Source organism: Schistocerca americana, chromosome X (genome assembly GCF_021461395.2).
Source record: "Schistocerca americana isolate TAMUIC-IGC-003095 chromosome X, iqSchAmer2.1, whole genome shotgun sequence".
NCBI classification, from domain to species: Eukaryota; Metazoa; Arthropoda; class Insecta; order Orthoptera; family Acrididae; genus Schistocerca; species Schistocerca americana.
This window is the reverse complement of record NC_060130.1, coordinates 938,122,390-938,136,332: the sequence shown is the minus strand read 5'-3', so window position 1 is coordinate 938,136,332 and position 13,943 is coordinate 938,122,390. Positions and strand designations below refer to the sequence as shown.

The 13,943-nt window shown below is 39.4% G+C and overlaps 1 protein-coding gene across 1 annotated transcript; it reads left to right on the top strand.

The window, feature by feature from the left end:
• The first annotated feature begins 9,384 nt into the window (after nt 1–9,384).
• On the top strand, nt 9,385–11,776 carry LOC124555253 (peroxiredoxin 1). The gene is made up of 4 exons (XM_047129118.1): nt 9,385–9,520; nt 9,789–9,938; nt 11,090–11,460; nt 11,540–11,776. Exons 2-4 carry the CDS (start codon nt 9,805–9,807, stop codon nt 11,629–11,631), a joined length of 597 nt encoding a protein of 198 aa, XP_046985074.1. The 5' UTR covers nt 9,385–9,520; nt 9,789–9,804; the 3' UTR covers nt 11,632–11,776.
• Nucleotides 11,777–13,943: the final 2,167 nt, after the last annotated feature.

Sequence of the window (13,943 nt, the reverse complement as noted above, 5' to 3'; positions counted from 1 at the left end):
GGTGGCCGAGAAACTGGCTCGTCACAATACGCCAGTCACTATTCTTGATGAACTGTGGTATCGTGTTGAAGCTGCATGGAAAGCTGTACCTTTACACGCCATCCAAGCTCTGTTTGACTCAGTGCCGAGGCGTATCAAGGCCGTTATTATGGCCAGAGGTGGTTGTTCTGGGTACTGATTTCTGAGGATCTATGCACCCAAATTGCGTGAAAATATAATCACATGTCAGTTCTAGTATAATATATTTGTCCAATGAATACCCATTTATCATCTGCGTTTCTTCTTGGTGTAGCAATTTTTATGGCCAATAGTGTACTATAAGGGTGAGCCCTCATCAGCGTGAGTTCAGAAGAGGCAAGTAAAGTGAAAACACAAATAATAAGGTGATCTCACTAGCGACAGATACTGAATTTACATGTGCTATAGCGATAATGATCGATGTTACTGGTGCTTTCGATAATCTATGGCTGCCATCTTTCTTTGGTCGCCTGAGGAGTTGGACTCTCCAGAAGCACTGTACAACTGCCCTAGAGACTATTTCTGTGGGAGATATGCAACTTTAATATTCCCAGGAAAGGAAATAACAATAACAAAACACAGTCTACAGGGATCAGTGTGTGGTCTAGAATTAAGGGATATAGCTTTGGAATCCATACTACACAAGTAGTGGGTAATGGTCGTCAGGCATTAAGAACACTGGATCTCAGAGCAGCACTTAGGAAGGAGTCAGTCTAGCGGATCTTGAACATTAGTGTAGTATCCAGAAAGACCAAGGAAGACCTCCCAAGGCACCCAACCACACAGCATTATGCGGCCATCCTTGCTGGATGAGGTACTCTTTAGATGGAGAAAAGACATCTGAGGCCAGTGACCACTGAATAAAATAGTTTTTCGAGAATCTACAGTGCACTGGTGCACGTGATCATGGAAGTGTAAACTCTAAGATATTACAGTGAAATGTGGAAACGCTGCTGCCACTGTCTTAAGCCCAAGGAATTCAGCAGTCAATGCTGCTGACCAGGGCATTATGAGAGAAGATCCAGATGCACCCTAAAATAGGAACATAAACAGAACGGCATCTGTAACACTGAAGTAGTATCGGTAGTTGGGTAATTTGTAAAGATTTTTTTAATTGTAGTTTTTTAGTGGTAGCGAATAATTGTAGTACTAGCATTTTTTGTAAAGTTAGCATTTTTTATATTTATAAGTATCAGAAACAAATAATTTAACATGCGTTTATTACTAGCTACAAAAATTTGACTTTTAGTGCCAATTTTAGCTTTCATTATAATAGACTGCACTGTGAAGAACAATAAGTAACTTATCTGCTTTCAGCTACTGGTGAAGAATGGTCTGCTACTCCTCCACAGACATTCAGACACCTCATTGGAAGTGTCACCAGCAGATTTCAAGTTGTCATAAAGGTGAAGAACGGACATATCCCAGATTAATGTCCACTAATAGGTTTTTCGGCCTTTGGTTAGATAGTGTAGCTCTTGTTTTGTTACATCTGCAGAAAGGTTCTGAGTATATTCAGAGCAACAATTTCAAACATTCTGCAGCTTTGGGTGAAGTCTGCAATGGGCTCCTGTACATAGCCTCTTGTGCACACTGGGCCAAGTTAATGTTTGTGTGAATAAAATTCTGTACATCTCTTTGCTGATTTGTCAGTATTATCTAATGGCTACATGAGCATGTATTGCCTGTTTCTCACTATTATTTGTTTGAGTACTATCATAATGCTGTGCAAATATTCAGTGCTGGAGTCCATTCTCCTCACAGAATCTTATAGTATAGAATACCATCTTTGGAGGTGAATTCTGTCAGGGCTGAAACAGCTCATGCTTCTACCAAATCAGCTACAATTAATCAGACCCAACACATGCCATGTTATTTATGCTGTTCTGAATGAGAATTTAATGAAGGTAAATAAAATACCTCAATTCTGTAATATATGTACTCTGACAAGTTACAGATAATATTATTATACTTCCAGACTGTCTGAACCTTTGTATACCCTTAAAAATTGTATGTGTAGCGAATGAGCTACAGTCTAACTTGTTTCTGACTTGGCATTTTCAATTTACTGCCTGAAGTCTACCAGTAGCCTGTTGTACAGACTCTAGACAGGGTTTCATATTCTGTTCCGAAACTTTTACTTCCAGTATTATGGTAGTAAGTTCTACAATTCACCTCTAATTCACCCTTATTACACACCACATTTTATTTTAGAAAGTAAACAACTATAAGTATCCATATGTCCCTGAAGGCACTGCTGCCAAATCTCCCATTATGAGCTTGAAAGAATATCCTGATTGCATTTTTCCTTAGAATAAATGGTGGCCTACATTTTTTTTCTTTTTTTTTTGCTATACTGTCACATAAGGTTATGGCATAGGAGAGTACTTTGTGAAAGAATGATAGCACTCCCTTATGCAGATCAACATAATGAAAGAGATTTCTAAGCGCAAAGCAAGCAGAACTGAGAATTTTTGTTAAGCTATCTAGATGCTAGTGCCAGCTCAGTTTGATGAAATGATTTTTGTCAGTAGCCTCTAAAAGAGGAACCAGGTGAAGCTCAGTCTTAATATCTGTAGTCATTTCCTTCAGCTGTTACTTGCAAGCTTTTATCTTGTAGATAAGTGAACAGATTTGCAAAAGACTACTAATAGTTATTGTTATTTACAAGATAAACCTTGAATTGTGTTTCATACGATTCATCTTGATTGGATTCACTCAGAAAGTAGAGGATGTCAAAATACCACAAACTTATATACGAGGGCCGTTCAGAAAGTAACCTCCGATTGATTTAAAAAAATACACCAAGTTAAATAAAAATATTTTAATATATACATCTTACAACTACATCTTTGCACTATTTTGCTACATAGTCTCCATAGCGATTGAGGCACTTATCGTATCTCTTCACAAGCTTTGAAATTCCTTCTGCATAAAAATCACCCGCTTGTGCCTGGAGCCAGCCTGTGACCGCATCTTTGAGCTCTTCGTCGTCATCAAACCGCTGTGACCCGAGCCATTTCTTCAAATGCATGAAGAGGTGATAATCACTTGGCGCCAGGTCTGGGCTGTAAGGTGGATGGTTGATAACGTCCCACTTGAAGGACTCAAGAAGGGCCGTTGTTCTGCGAGCAGAGTGAGGACGGGCGTTATCGTGCAAAAAAACGATACCGGAAGTCAGCATACCACGGCGTTTGTTCTGTATAGCCCGTCGTAACTTTTTTATTGTTTCACAGTACACGTCTTGATTAATGGTCGTACCACGTTCCATGAATTCAATCAACAACACCCCTTTGGCATCCCAAAACACCGTTGCCATCAGTTTTCTGGCAGAAAAATCTTGCGAGGCTTTTCTTGGTTTGGTAGGCGAATTTGAATGTGCCCACATCTTTGATTGTTCTTTTGTCTCAGGGTTCACGTACTTAATCCAGGTTTCGTCACCGGTCACGATTCTGTTTAACAATGGTTCTCCTTCGTCCTCATAACGTGACAGAAAGTCTAATGCAGAGGCCATTCTTTGAGTTTTGTGGTGGTCGGTAAGAATTTTGGGCACCCATCGTGCACAGAACTTACGGTAACCCAATCTTGCTGTCACTATCTCGTACAAGAGAGTCTTAGAAATCTGTGGAAAACCAGTAGACAACTCCGACATTGAGAAACGTCGATTTTCACGAACTTTTGCATCAACTGTCTGAACGAGTTCGTCAGTCACCAATGATGGTCTACCACTCCTCTCTTCATCATGAACGTTTTCTCGTCCACTTTTAAATAAACGTACCCATTCACAGACAACTCCTTCACTCATAACTCTTGGTCCGTACACGGCACAAAGCTCACGATGAATAGCTGCTGCAGAATATCCTTTGGCTGTAAAAAACCTTATGACAGCACGCACTTCACATTTGGCGGGGTTTTCTATTGCAGCACACATTTCACACTGCCACAAAAACTAAACTGGCGCAGGTACGACGTTCACTCGACCACGGCTTGATGCCGACTGACCTGTGGAGTGCGTGAACGCACAGATGGCGTCGCTACTCCCCCAACAACCCGCACTGTGACCAATCGGAGGTTACTTTCTGAACCGCCCTCGTATTTCCTCGTCTCTGGTACCAGATCAAATACATTTCGTTATTTTGCTTAGTTCTTTGCGGTAAACTGTCTTCAATGACGTTTTTATTGTCATTTCCCTGTTTGCTTGTTATTTCTCTATTAAAGAATTACAAGGAAGTACCTTCTTATTCCAACTGCTGTATTCCTTGTTCTTAATTTTCCACAAACATAGGTGACTCCTATACATTTCAATGGGTTCAGCTATGAACTCTCTAGAGCACTGACGTGTATCTGCCATTTAAAAATTCACTGTGCACACACAGTCGAGAAACACAAGACTGCACCAACAGCTGACTCAAACACAATATAAGTGCGAAGAACTGAATTTCTTATCCTTCACCGAATTTCAGAACTGGAAGCGCAACAGAGAAGTCGACACATTCATTTTATGTCAAGAACAGTGGATACAGAGTTGCTGCTGACAGTTCCATAAAACACTGTTATTTATGCTATTGTTCAGGCTATTTTACCTCGAAAGGTAAAGGTTCCAGGAATTTAAAGCTGTAAGGCAGCAATAAAATATCAGGAGTGTGTCCAGTTAGAATAAAAAAGTGTATCAAGCTAAAGATGCGATGTGCCTAGTGAAATTTATCTCAACCCGCACTGAACATGAAAAGGATCTTAGTCATTTTAATTCACCAGAAAAAGAGAATGACCATGTAGCGGCAGAGACAGCAAATAAAATTACATTTCAAGTTATTCTGAACAAAAATCAGGACTTAGTGTCTGACTCGAAATTGCAAAGATTACAGCTGTTAACAAAACAAGATTTGTACAACATTGAACAGATATAGGCCTATATCCTGTGCTCTACATCCGTTAGACACCAGAATGATGGGAACAGTGTTAAGACATGGGTACAAAAATGAACTTGAGTGGTAGTCCTTGCGTTATGTTTCAGAAACCACAAGACACACGAAGTGAGCTGCCCCATAATTACAAAGTTAAATTTTTGTGTTGGTAACAATGAGTGCTGTGCAAACTGAAATACTAAAGAAGTGTGGAAATGACTGTGTATGTATTGATGGGATGCATGGGTTTAAACAACTATGGTTTTGAGCTCATTACATTACTAGTATTAGACGATTTGAAACAAGGATCCCCATATGCTTTTCTCATTTCCATCAGGAGCGACAGTCAAGTGTTGTCCATGTCTTTTTCACTTTATAAAAATGAATTTCCCCTAAAGCCTTTGTGCCAGACTTAGAATCCTTCAATATTGCCTGGAATTCTGCAATGGGCGTTCCGAAAATGAGGCAGTACTGCACATGGTGCATAGACAGAGCATGCAGAAAGAACATAAACAGCAAAGTCACATGCCGAGCAAAACAAGTAGATGTTTACAAGCTTATTAGAACTTTGCTGGAAGAGAGAGATGCTGCTGGATTTAATGTGATGCCTCCTGCTGTTCTTTACATGATGAAGGGTGGTGAATGAACCTCAGAGATTGCGACTCATTTCCAGAAGAACTACACAATTAACATAGATTTATATGAATTAGAGAAAGGGGGAAGAAAGGGAAGAGATGGATGGTAGTTCGTGACATGTCCGACAGAACAGACACTACTCAGATATATACATTTTAAATAACGTAGAGTGCTGGGCTTTATGCCACAGACTGCAGGCAGGAATGCATACAGACCTGCCTATAGAGGTCTGCAGCTTGTGGTCTAGTGGCTAGTGTTGCTGCCTCTGGATCACGGGGTCCCAGGTTCGATTCCCAGCTGGGTTGGGGATTTTCTCTGTTATGCAGACTGGGTGTTTGTGTTGTTCTCATCATTTCATGATCATCATTCGTGACTGTGGCTAGATTGGACTGTGCAAAAAAAAATTGGATTGTGCCAGACTGTGTCTTTGCATGGGCGCTGCCGGCCATGCAGTTGATTGCCCCACAAACCAAACATCAACCTCCCAATAGAGAGGATGCACCACACCATCAAATACATGTATCTCAAGTATGTGAAACGTCTGGATAAGGCAATATTCACTCTAACGTCGTTCATTAAGTAAAAACTTTTTGACAGCCTCATTGCACTTACGAAAGGAAAACTGACAAACAAAATACAATAAATTCATTGTAAGCACAAGTCTTGTTCAGCTGCGAAAAAAGAGGTGGTTGTAGAGAAATAACACTGGTGGAAGGTAGTGTCCTCATCAAATATGAGTGAAGTGCATTTCGTTCAAGAAAGTGACATTCAGTATCAATGTAAATTGATATTTAATAAATACAATACATGCTTACACAAGTATTCGTGCTTGTGTTTGGACTCTAGCATCAAATGGAACATGTACAGGGTGTCCAGAAAAGCACTCCCTGATTTCAAAATTAAATATCTCGAAAACAAAGATCGATAGAGGAATGCAGTAAACGGTATGTTTATTGTGAAAGCTGTAAGAAGTTTATACAGCAGTTTGAAATAATAGTTATAAAAGCTGCTAACAGATGGCTCTGTAATCGCCATACGTAATGCCTAGTATAAATAGTGATCTGAAGCCCAGAGTGATCAGTTCCACTATTGAAACGTGAAAGGAGGTTAGCGTACCGAAGGAAGAGATTAAAACCATGTACTCCATTGAACAACGCGTTTTTCTGGTGCTAGAGTACCACAGGTTAGAAGAGAGTCCTACGGCAACAAGGCGAAGTTTTCAAGCACGATTTAATGTTCCAAAAGGACCCGATGCGAAAACCATTCGTACGCTCTTCGCAAAATTTCAACGTACAGGCAGCGTAACTGATGATCTTGTGGGGCATGTTGGCCGCAAGCAAACCGCAGTTACGCTTAAAAATATCGCCACAGTTTCTGGAATTATTCAGCGAAATCCAATGTCATCCGTCCGTAGAATTGCATCTGACACTGGTTTGAAGCGTTCCAGCACACAGAAAATACTGAGAAAGAGCCTACACATGTTTCCATTCAAAATTCAAACGCACCAGGCCATACCCGTACGAGCTGTCCAACAAAGGGTTGCCTTTGCTAATCAGATGCTCACAATCATTGATAGTGAAGGATTTGATGTTGGCTGCATCTGGTTTACAGATGAAGCACACTTCCACCTGAATGGATACGTGAATAAGCAGATCTGGCGATTTTGGGGTTCCAAAAAGCCATATTGGTGTGAAGCTAAACCCCTGTATTCTCCTAAAGTTACTGTGTGGGCTGCAGTATGCAGCAGAGGCATTATTGGCCCTTTCTTCATTCGAGAAACGGTCACTGGTGCACATTACGTTGCAATTTTGGAACAATTTGTCGCCACACAGCAAGCATTAGAGGATCGACCAGGTACTGAATGGTTTATGCAAGATGGAGCCCGACCATATCGGACCGAACAAGTGTTTCGCTTTCTTGAGGAATACTTCGGGAATCGAGCCATTGCTTTGGAATATCGCAAATTTACTGGTGCAGGCATGGATTGGTCTCCATATTCGCCGGATTTGACTCCCTGTGACTTTTTTTTGTGTGGCACAGTGAAAGACATGGTCTACCTAAAGCATCCCGCCACGCCGGACGAGCTTGAATAGGCGATCTCTGTGGCATTTGAATCCATTTCGGTTGAGACACTACGAAATGTGATGGCGAATTTCATTCTTCGTTTACGCCACCTCTGTAGTGCCAATGGTGAACATTTTGAAAACATTGTGATGTGATTGTTTGCAACGATTGTTTTCATACGATTATTTCACTTATGTATGCTGATATGAGCATACAGCGTACAGCGCCATCTGTTAGCAGCTTTTGTAACTATTATTTCAAACTGCTGTATAAACTTTTTACAGCTTTCACAATGAACATACCGTTTACTGCATTCCTCTATCGATCTTTGTTTTCGAGATATTTAATTTTGAAATCAGGGTGCCCTTTTCTGGACACCCTGTATAAACATATTCACAGTGCATGTAATCTTCAAGTGCACAAGCAACCTGTTACAAATTCTCCTGACAACAACGATCTGATAATAAGCTATGAGACACTTCTACTGCAAATGTGCATCATATGATATTTGCCCAAATAAGTGAACTGGGAAGATTGAACAGCTCCATATCGTTGTCACAACAGAAGGACATAATCATTGCTCAGTTATTTCATTTGCTTAACGACATAACTAAAACAGATGAGCTTAATATTTCCAAGAAGCACACTACGTGTTTAAAGTCACACTGGGCGCAGTGTGCACTGACAGAAAGGGTGTACCAGCCTTCAAATTAAAAAATGTTTCGCTGAAGAGAAACATTGTTCTGCAAAGAAGATTTTTCCACCAAAAAGAAGGAAGTGTCACATTTGGTTCCTGTTGCAAAACGAGAAGCAAGTAAAGCACAGTCAGGCACTGTGTCTCTGCTGCAAGAAAAGCTGATGGTAGGTGATATAACAAAAGATGAACAGATACTGGGTAATTGTAGTTAATTACAGGGGATTATATGGAATTTTAAAAATATTATAAAGTGCATCAGTAAATAAAAAAATGATTTTCAGCTTTTCAGTTGTGTATTCAATGTTGCTATTTCCTCATTACTCTCGTATTCATTTACGGTTTTTTAAATTTACATGCCATAATTAATAAAATAGCTGTTGTGTCAACAGACAAATGTGAAAGTTATCTTGCCAGTATGGTACAGGTAACATACGTTGTAAAATAGCTAAATACCACTTAATTAATTAGATATTCCAAAACCTTTATTGCTCCTTGCCATTTCAGAAGGTAATGCGTTACATATATGGGTCGAATTGAAAGGATCTGCAGAAGAAAGTGCCAACTCACAAGAGCATATTTTGAGCTGCTGTGTATTATGTGTTTGATTTTTGATTAAATTCAGAGTCAGCAACTGAATTCCAATAAGGTAAAACAAATTATAAGAGAAGAAGGTTCCTTCTAGCGGTACATATGGAAAATTTTTTACGTCTTTCGCACCTCTGTGAGGCGCATGTTTCGTTAACAGCTCAGACAGCGACCGCATCGTGATATTTCGGTAACCATCGTTAGCGTTCGGAGCGAAACCGCGAGTAAACTTAAGTCGAGGGCTATTGAAGCTCGTAGATGATGGTGGGGGAAGCGACATCGTGCAAGAAAGAAGAATGCCTTTTAACTTTTGTAATTTACGCGTAAGTTGGCACGACAGTGTGCAAGTTGGGTTTATCCATATGCGAGTTGACTTACGCGATTGATGATGAGGGGCTGCTCGTGAAGGAAATTAATGTCTATGGAAACTTGGCGCATAAACATCATTTTTGTAGTCGAGCACCTTTGGAACAATATCGATGGATCGATCAGTTGGTAAGGGAACTAATGGAACGCACCCGCCTGCTTTAAAATCGAATACAGAGCTGTGCTCGTGCCATTTGAAGTCTCGCAGCCGTTGTTGGTTTGTTATCGGTTTTACCGGCTTTCGTTGAAAGTAAGTAGTTGATGCAACTGCGCTGAAGTATGTATTGTTACGTGTTATGTGTTTTAGTTTGTTCAGTGTTAAGGTCTGTTATTAACGCTTGCCTACAATATAGGATTTACAAGAGGGGGGAAAAAATTATTTCCTCTCTTTTTTTGTTTCCACACACACACACACACACACACACACACACACACACACACACACACACACACACACCTCTCGCTTTTTTGTGAAATAACGAAACAACGCCAGAATTTCATTTTTTTCTGTGTTTCAGGTAGAAAATTGTGATAATGCCTGTTCCGGATTTAGCAAAGCCGGCGCCTTCTTTTTCTGGAGTTGCTGTTGTGGGTACTAACTTTGAGGATATAAAGTTGTCAGATTACAAGGGAAAATACTTAGTACTGTTCTTCTATCCCTTGGATTTGTAAGTATGCGGTACTTATGATTTGTATTTGATGTAACTAAGTACTGCGTAATTTCCATGGAACTTTGTGAACGTTTCATCCGTTAGTCTTAATTGTTAAGCAGAATTATTGCGTCAGGAACAGGCTTGCTTACATAAGCAAACCGGCTTCAGTGCCGTTGACGCATACTATTGGACTCCAGGAAGTTTGAGTCAGTGAGTGTGTGTGTGTGGGTTTTTTTCCACAATCCTTTGTCCTTGGTTGTGCTTGCTTGGCAACGTGAATGGAAGTAGATAGAGTTCTTTGGGTTCCAATCGATGTGTTGTTGCGGTCCCATTTTCGCGACCTTCTTTTTTACCAGAAAACAAACTGCACCATGATCACTAGTTTTCCCGTTGCCTAAAGTAATCTGCGAAAATTCCGGTACCTATTATTTAGATGAGAGTTAGTCCACAGAGTAACTGAATGTGGAAGACAATAGTAGCTTTTAATAGTTGTTGGAACGTACGTATGTGTGTGATAGAATTTTGTAATGGACATGCCTAATTAGTCATTAACTCCGTCGCAAATCTGTTGTACAGAAACTATGGGCAATCTTATTTAATCTGAAGTGCAGGTATCCAGCTTAGGTAAAACTAGGGAATGATGGATTTTAATTATAGGATATTGATCAGTGTAGCCATCAAGTACGGCATCTATAAATTACTGAGGTGCTGTATGTTCTTAGATTTCATTCTGATTTAACTAATATGTAAATGTTAATTGTGGATTTGTTTGGAGGGCGAGGAGGGGGGGGGGAGGGAGGAGGGGGGGGGTTGCAATTGCTGTACTGGATATTGAGTTCGTGACCATGCACAAACTGTCATTTTTCTGCCTTAAAAAAAATGACTGCACCTGTTGGCTAAAATTTTCCAAAGTGTTTGGAGTTGAAGCTGAGTTACTAAGGTTGGGCTGTGTAGCTCTTGTCTCATGTAGTTGTGGTGGGTATGTCATTAAATTTCAGGTGGCCTAATTTTTTGTTGCTTTGGTATTGATTGGGATATGTGCATCTTGAATTTTTCTGGTTGTGATGAGTAGTTACAGATTTTGGGTATGAATACTAGATTTCTTTTAACATAAATATAATATCTTACAAAATACTAATTTGGTTTTTTTTTTTTTTTTCTTTCAGCACATTTGTCTGTCCTACGGAAATTATTGCTTTCTCAGACCGTGTTGAGGAATTTAAGAAATTAAATTGTGAACTAATAGCCATTTCTTGTGATAGCCAGTACAGTCATCTTGCTTGGGTTAATACACCACGTAAAAATGGTGGCGTGTCAAAGTTAAATATTCCCCTACTTGCTGACAAATCTATGAAGATTGCAAAAGATTATGGTGTCCTGAATGAAGAGACAGGTATCCCGTACAGAGGGCTATTTATAATTGATGGAAAGCAGAATCTACGGCAGATAACAATTAATGACTTGCCTGTTGGAAGGAGTGTAGATGAAACATTACGTTTAATAACAGCCTTTCAGCATACTGATGTACATGGTGAAGGTAAGGATCAAGGGTTCAGAGTAACAAATTTGAACTGTGTGATGTGGCATTGTTATTTACTGCAATAATCTCTTTACAGTGTGCCCTGCTGGTTGGAAGCCAGGAGACAAGACAATGAAGCCGAATCCTGTTGACAGCAAAGAGTACTTTTCTACAGCAAATCATGCCTAAGGAGACAGATCTGATAATTTATGTGAAAAGTATTAACCACTTAAGTATTATAAAACTAAGTGCATATGTTCTTGCATTTGAATGTATGAATTACTTGTTACAATTCTGCAATTGATACAGCAATAAAGTTCCTAAATGCTACTTACTTTTCTTGCAGTTCACTTTTTGTTTGAAATGTGTAATACATATTAAATAATTGGAAAATTGTTAAATTCTTGAAAGGCTACACGCACTAATAGAATGATGTAGATGCATGAGTAGTCAGTCATAACACAATGTGATTAACAAATGAATCTTTAAAATTTGGTAGATTTCACCAGAAGTAGAGCTGGAGTGTTCAAATACTAAAGCAAAATATTGATCATTCAATAGTGGGGCCTCATAACTGTTGGGGCAAATTTGTTCAGAGGTTGAAGGAAGGAAATGGCATATCACCTCCACATGACCATACCCGGTAAGGCACCGTAGTGTACCAAAATCTTTGGAATGATATCAATTTACTTGAAAGCTTCACTGGTGTACTAGTAGCTGTGGAGTAAATGACATCTGCCTGGTCTCTCTTAAATTTGTTGCTGCCAAATCTGCAATTACATAATACACAAACTATATGGGCTTCTGTTCCACTTGCACAAAATAAAAAGCACATTAGTGAGGTGATCAGATGACTGTCTTCATTTAGGAAGTAATTATAGTTGTAATAACAATTTTGTAGTACATGTGAAATAAGTGTTACTTGGTAAGTTTCTTGCACACTGTCTTGGAACAGTATGAAAATTGGCAGTGCTAAAGTGTAGATTCTGTTCTCTGCTGTTTGGTAGGAAATGGGAATTTCAGCTCTTCATCTGTGATCTGCAGGGAGGCAAGAGTGTAATGAACTGTATGCATGTAAGTTGTTAACATAGCAGTGTAGAGAAGAACCTTGTAACAACTCACTGGTACTTAACTTTAGTCATCTTAATCTTGTTGCTGTTGGCATTGGGAGACACTGGTAATGTTACATGGCTTAATGTGAAAGTTAGGTAAATGAAACATGACACAGGGTCCTCCCTCCAAAATTTGATTTGCTGTAAACCCTATGCAGTTATTTTCATACTTTCGAAAAGTTTTTGAACTATCCACATTTTAGGGTATTTGTGGGGCCCGTGTAAAGTTCCTCAGTTATGTAGCTGTCTAATGTATTAAATGCAGCACTGGACTGTTAGTGTGAAATGTGAAGGCATCAAGTTACATATTTTATGAGGACAATTCACATTTTCACACTTGAAGATGCGAAAGTGCTTCAGATAAATCCTAAATGTCAGGAAGCAGCAATTGAGGGGAAGGGGAGTGGCAGTGGTACAGGTGGCTGTAAAAAATTGTCAGTGGTATCGTGATAAGTGCAGTATGATGCTAAATTTTCTGTAAAGAGTAAAGTAGGAATTTTTGTGTACTGTGTAGTTATTACATTAAATTGTAATAAGTTCAAGTTGGTATGTGCAAAACAAAATTGGCAAGTTCCTCAGTACTACTCCATTCCACTGAGAGTACTAACGTGATATCTTTATTCAGAGGTAAGTTCTGTATATAAAGTGCACAAGATTGTATCTGTTGGCACAGAGCATTTGCCAGCCTGCTATGCCATGTTAACTGTACTATCAATAACTTCTGTGAGGACCACTCAAATGGTGATAAGACATACACTCAACACAAGTAATACAGGTTGTACAAGATAAATTGACAGGAAAGACATGTGAACTGAACTAAATGTGGGAAATACCTAAAATGTGGGAAATACCTAAAATGTGGGAAATACCTAAAATGTGGGAAATACCTAAAATGTGGGAAATACCTAAAATGTGGGAAATACCTAAAATGTGTGATGGAACAAGTGGAAACAGTTGGCTATGCTACACCTTGCAAATCTTTCCTTAAAGACTTTCGTGAGGTCTGGCATAGCTAAGACATCTTTGCCAACTGTTCACTAAGCCAGATTGTCACTGCCGCAACTTAATTATGTAATGACCTCTGTAGGATACACACTTTGGACTTGCAGGGAGATAGAAAAAGGCTGGTATGGAACTACAGTGGTCTATGAACAAACAGTAATAGCACAAACAAATGTATTTTACTTAGGTATGAATTTTGTTTATGGAACCCTGGACATAGAGTACATAATGAGGTACTGGACACTCATTACTGCAGACAATTCTAAATTTTTTAAAACCGTAAGTAATTCTTTTTCACTAATTGCTACGCAAATGACACAAATTGTGTGCCTATGGTGAGCTGCTGTGTCTCAGATTCATAAATAAGTATGACAAGTTACTAGATAA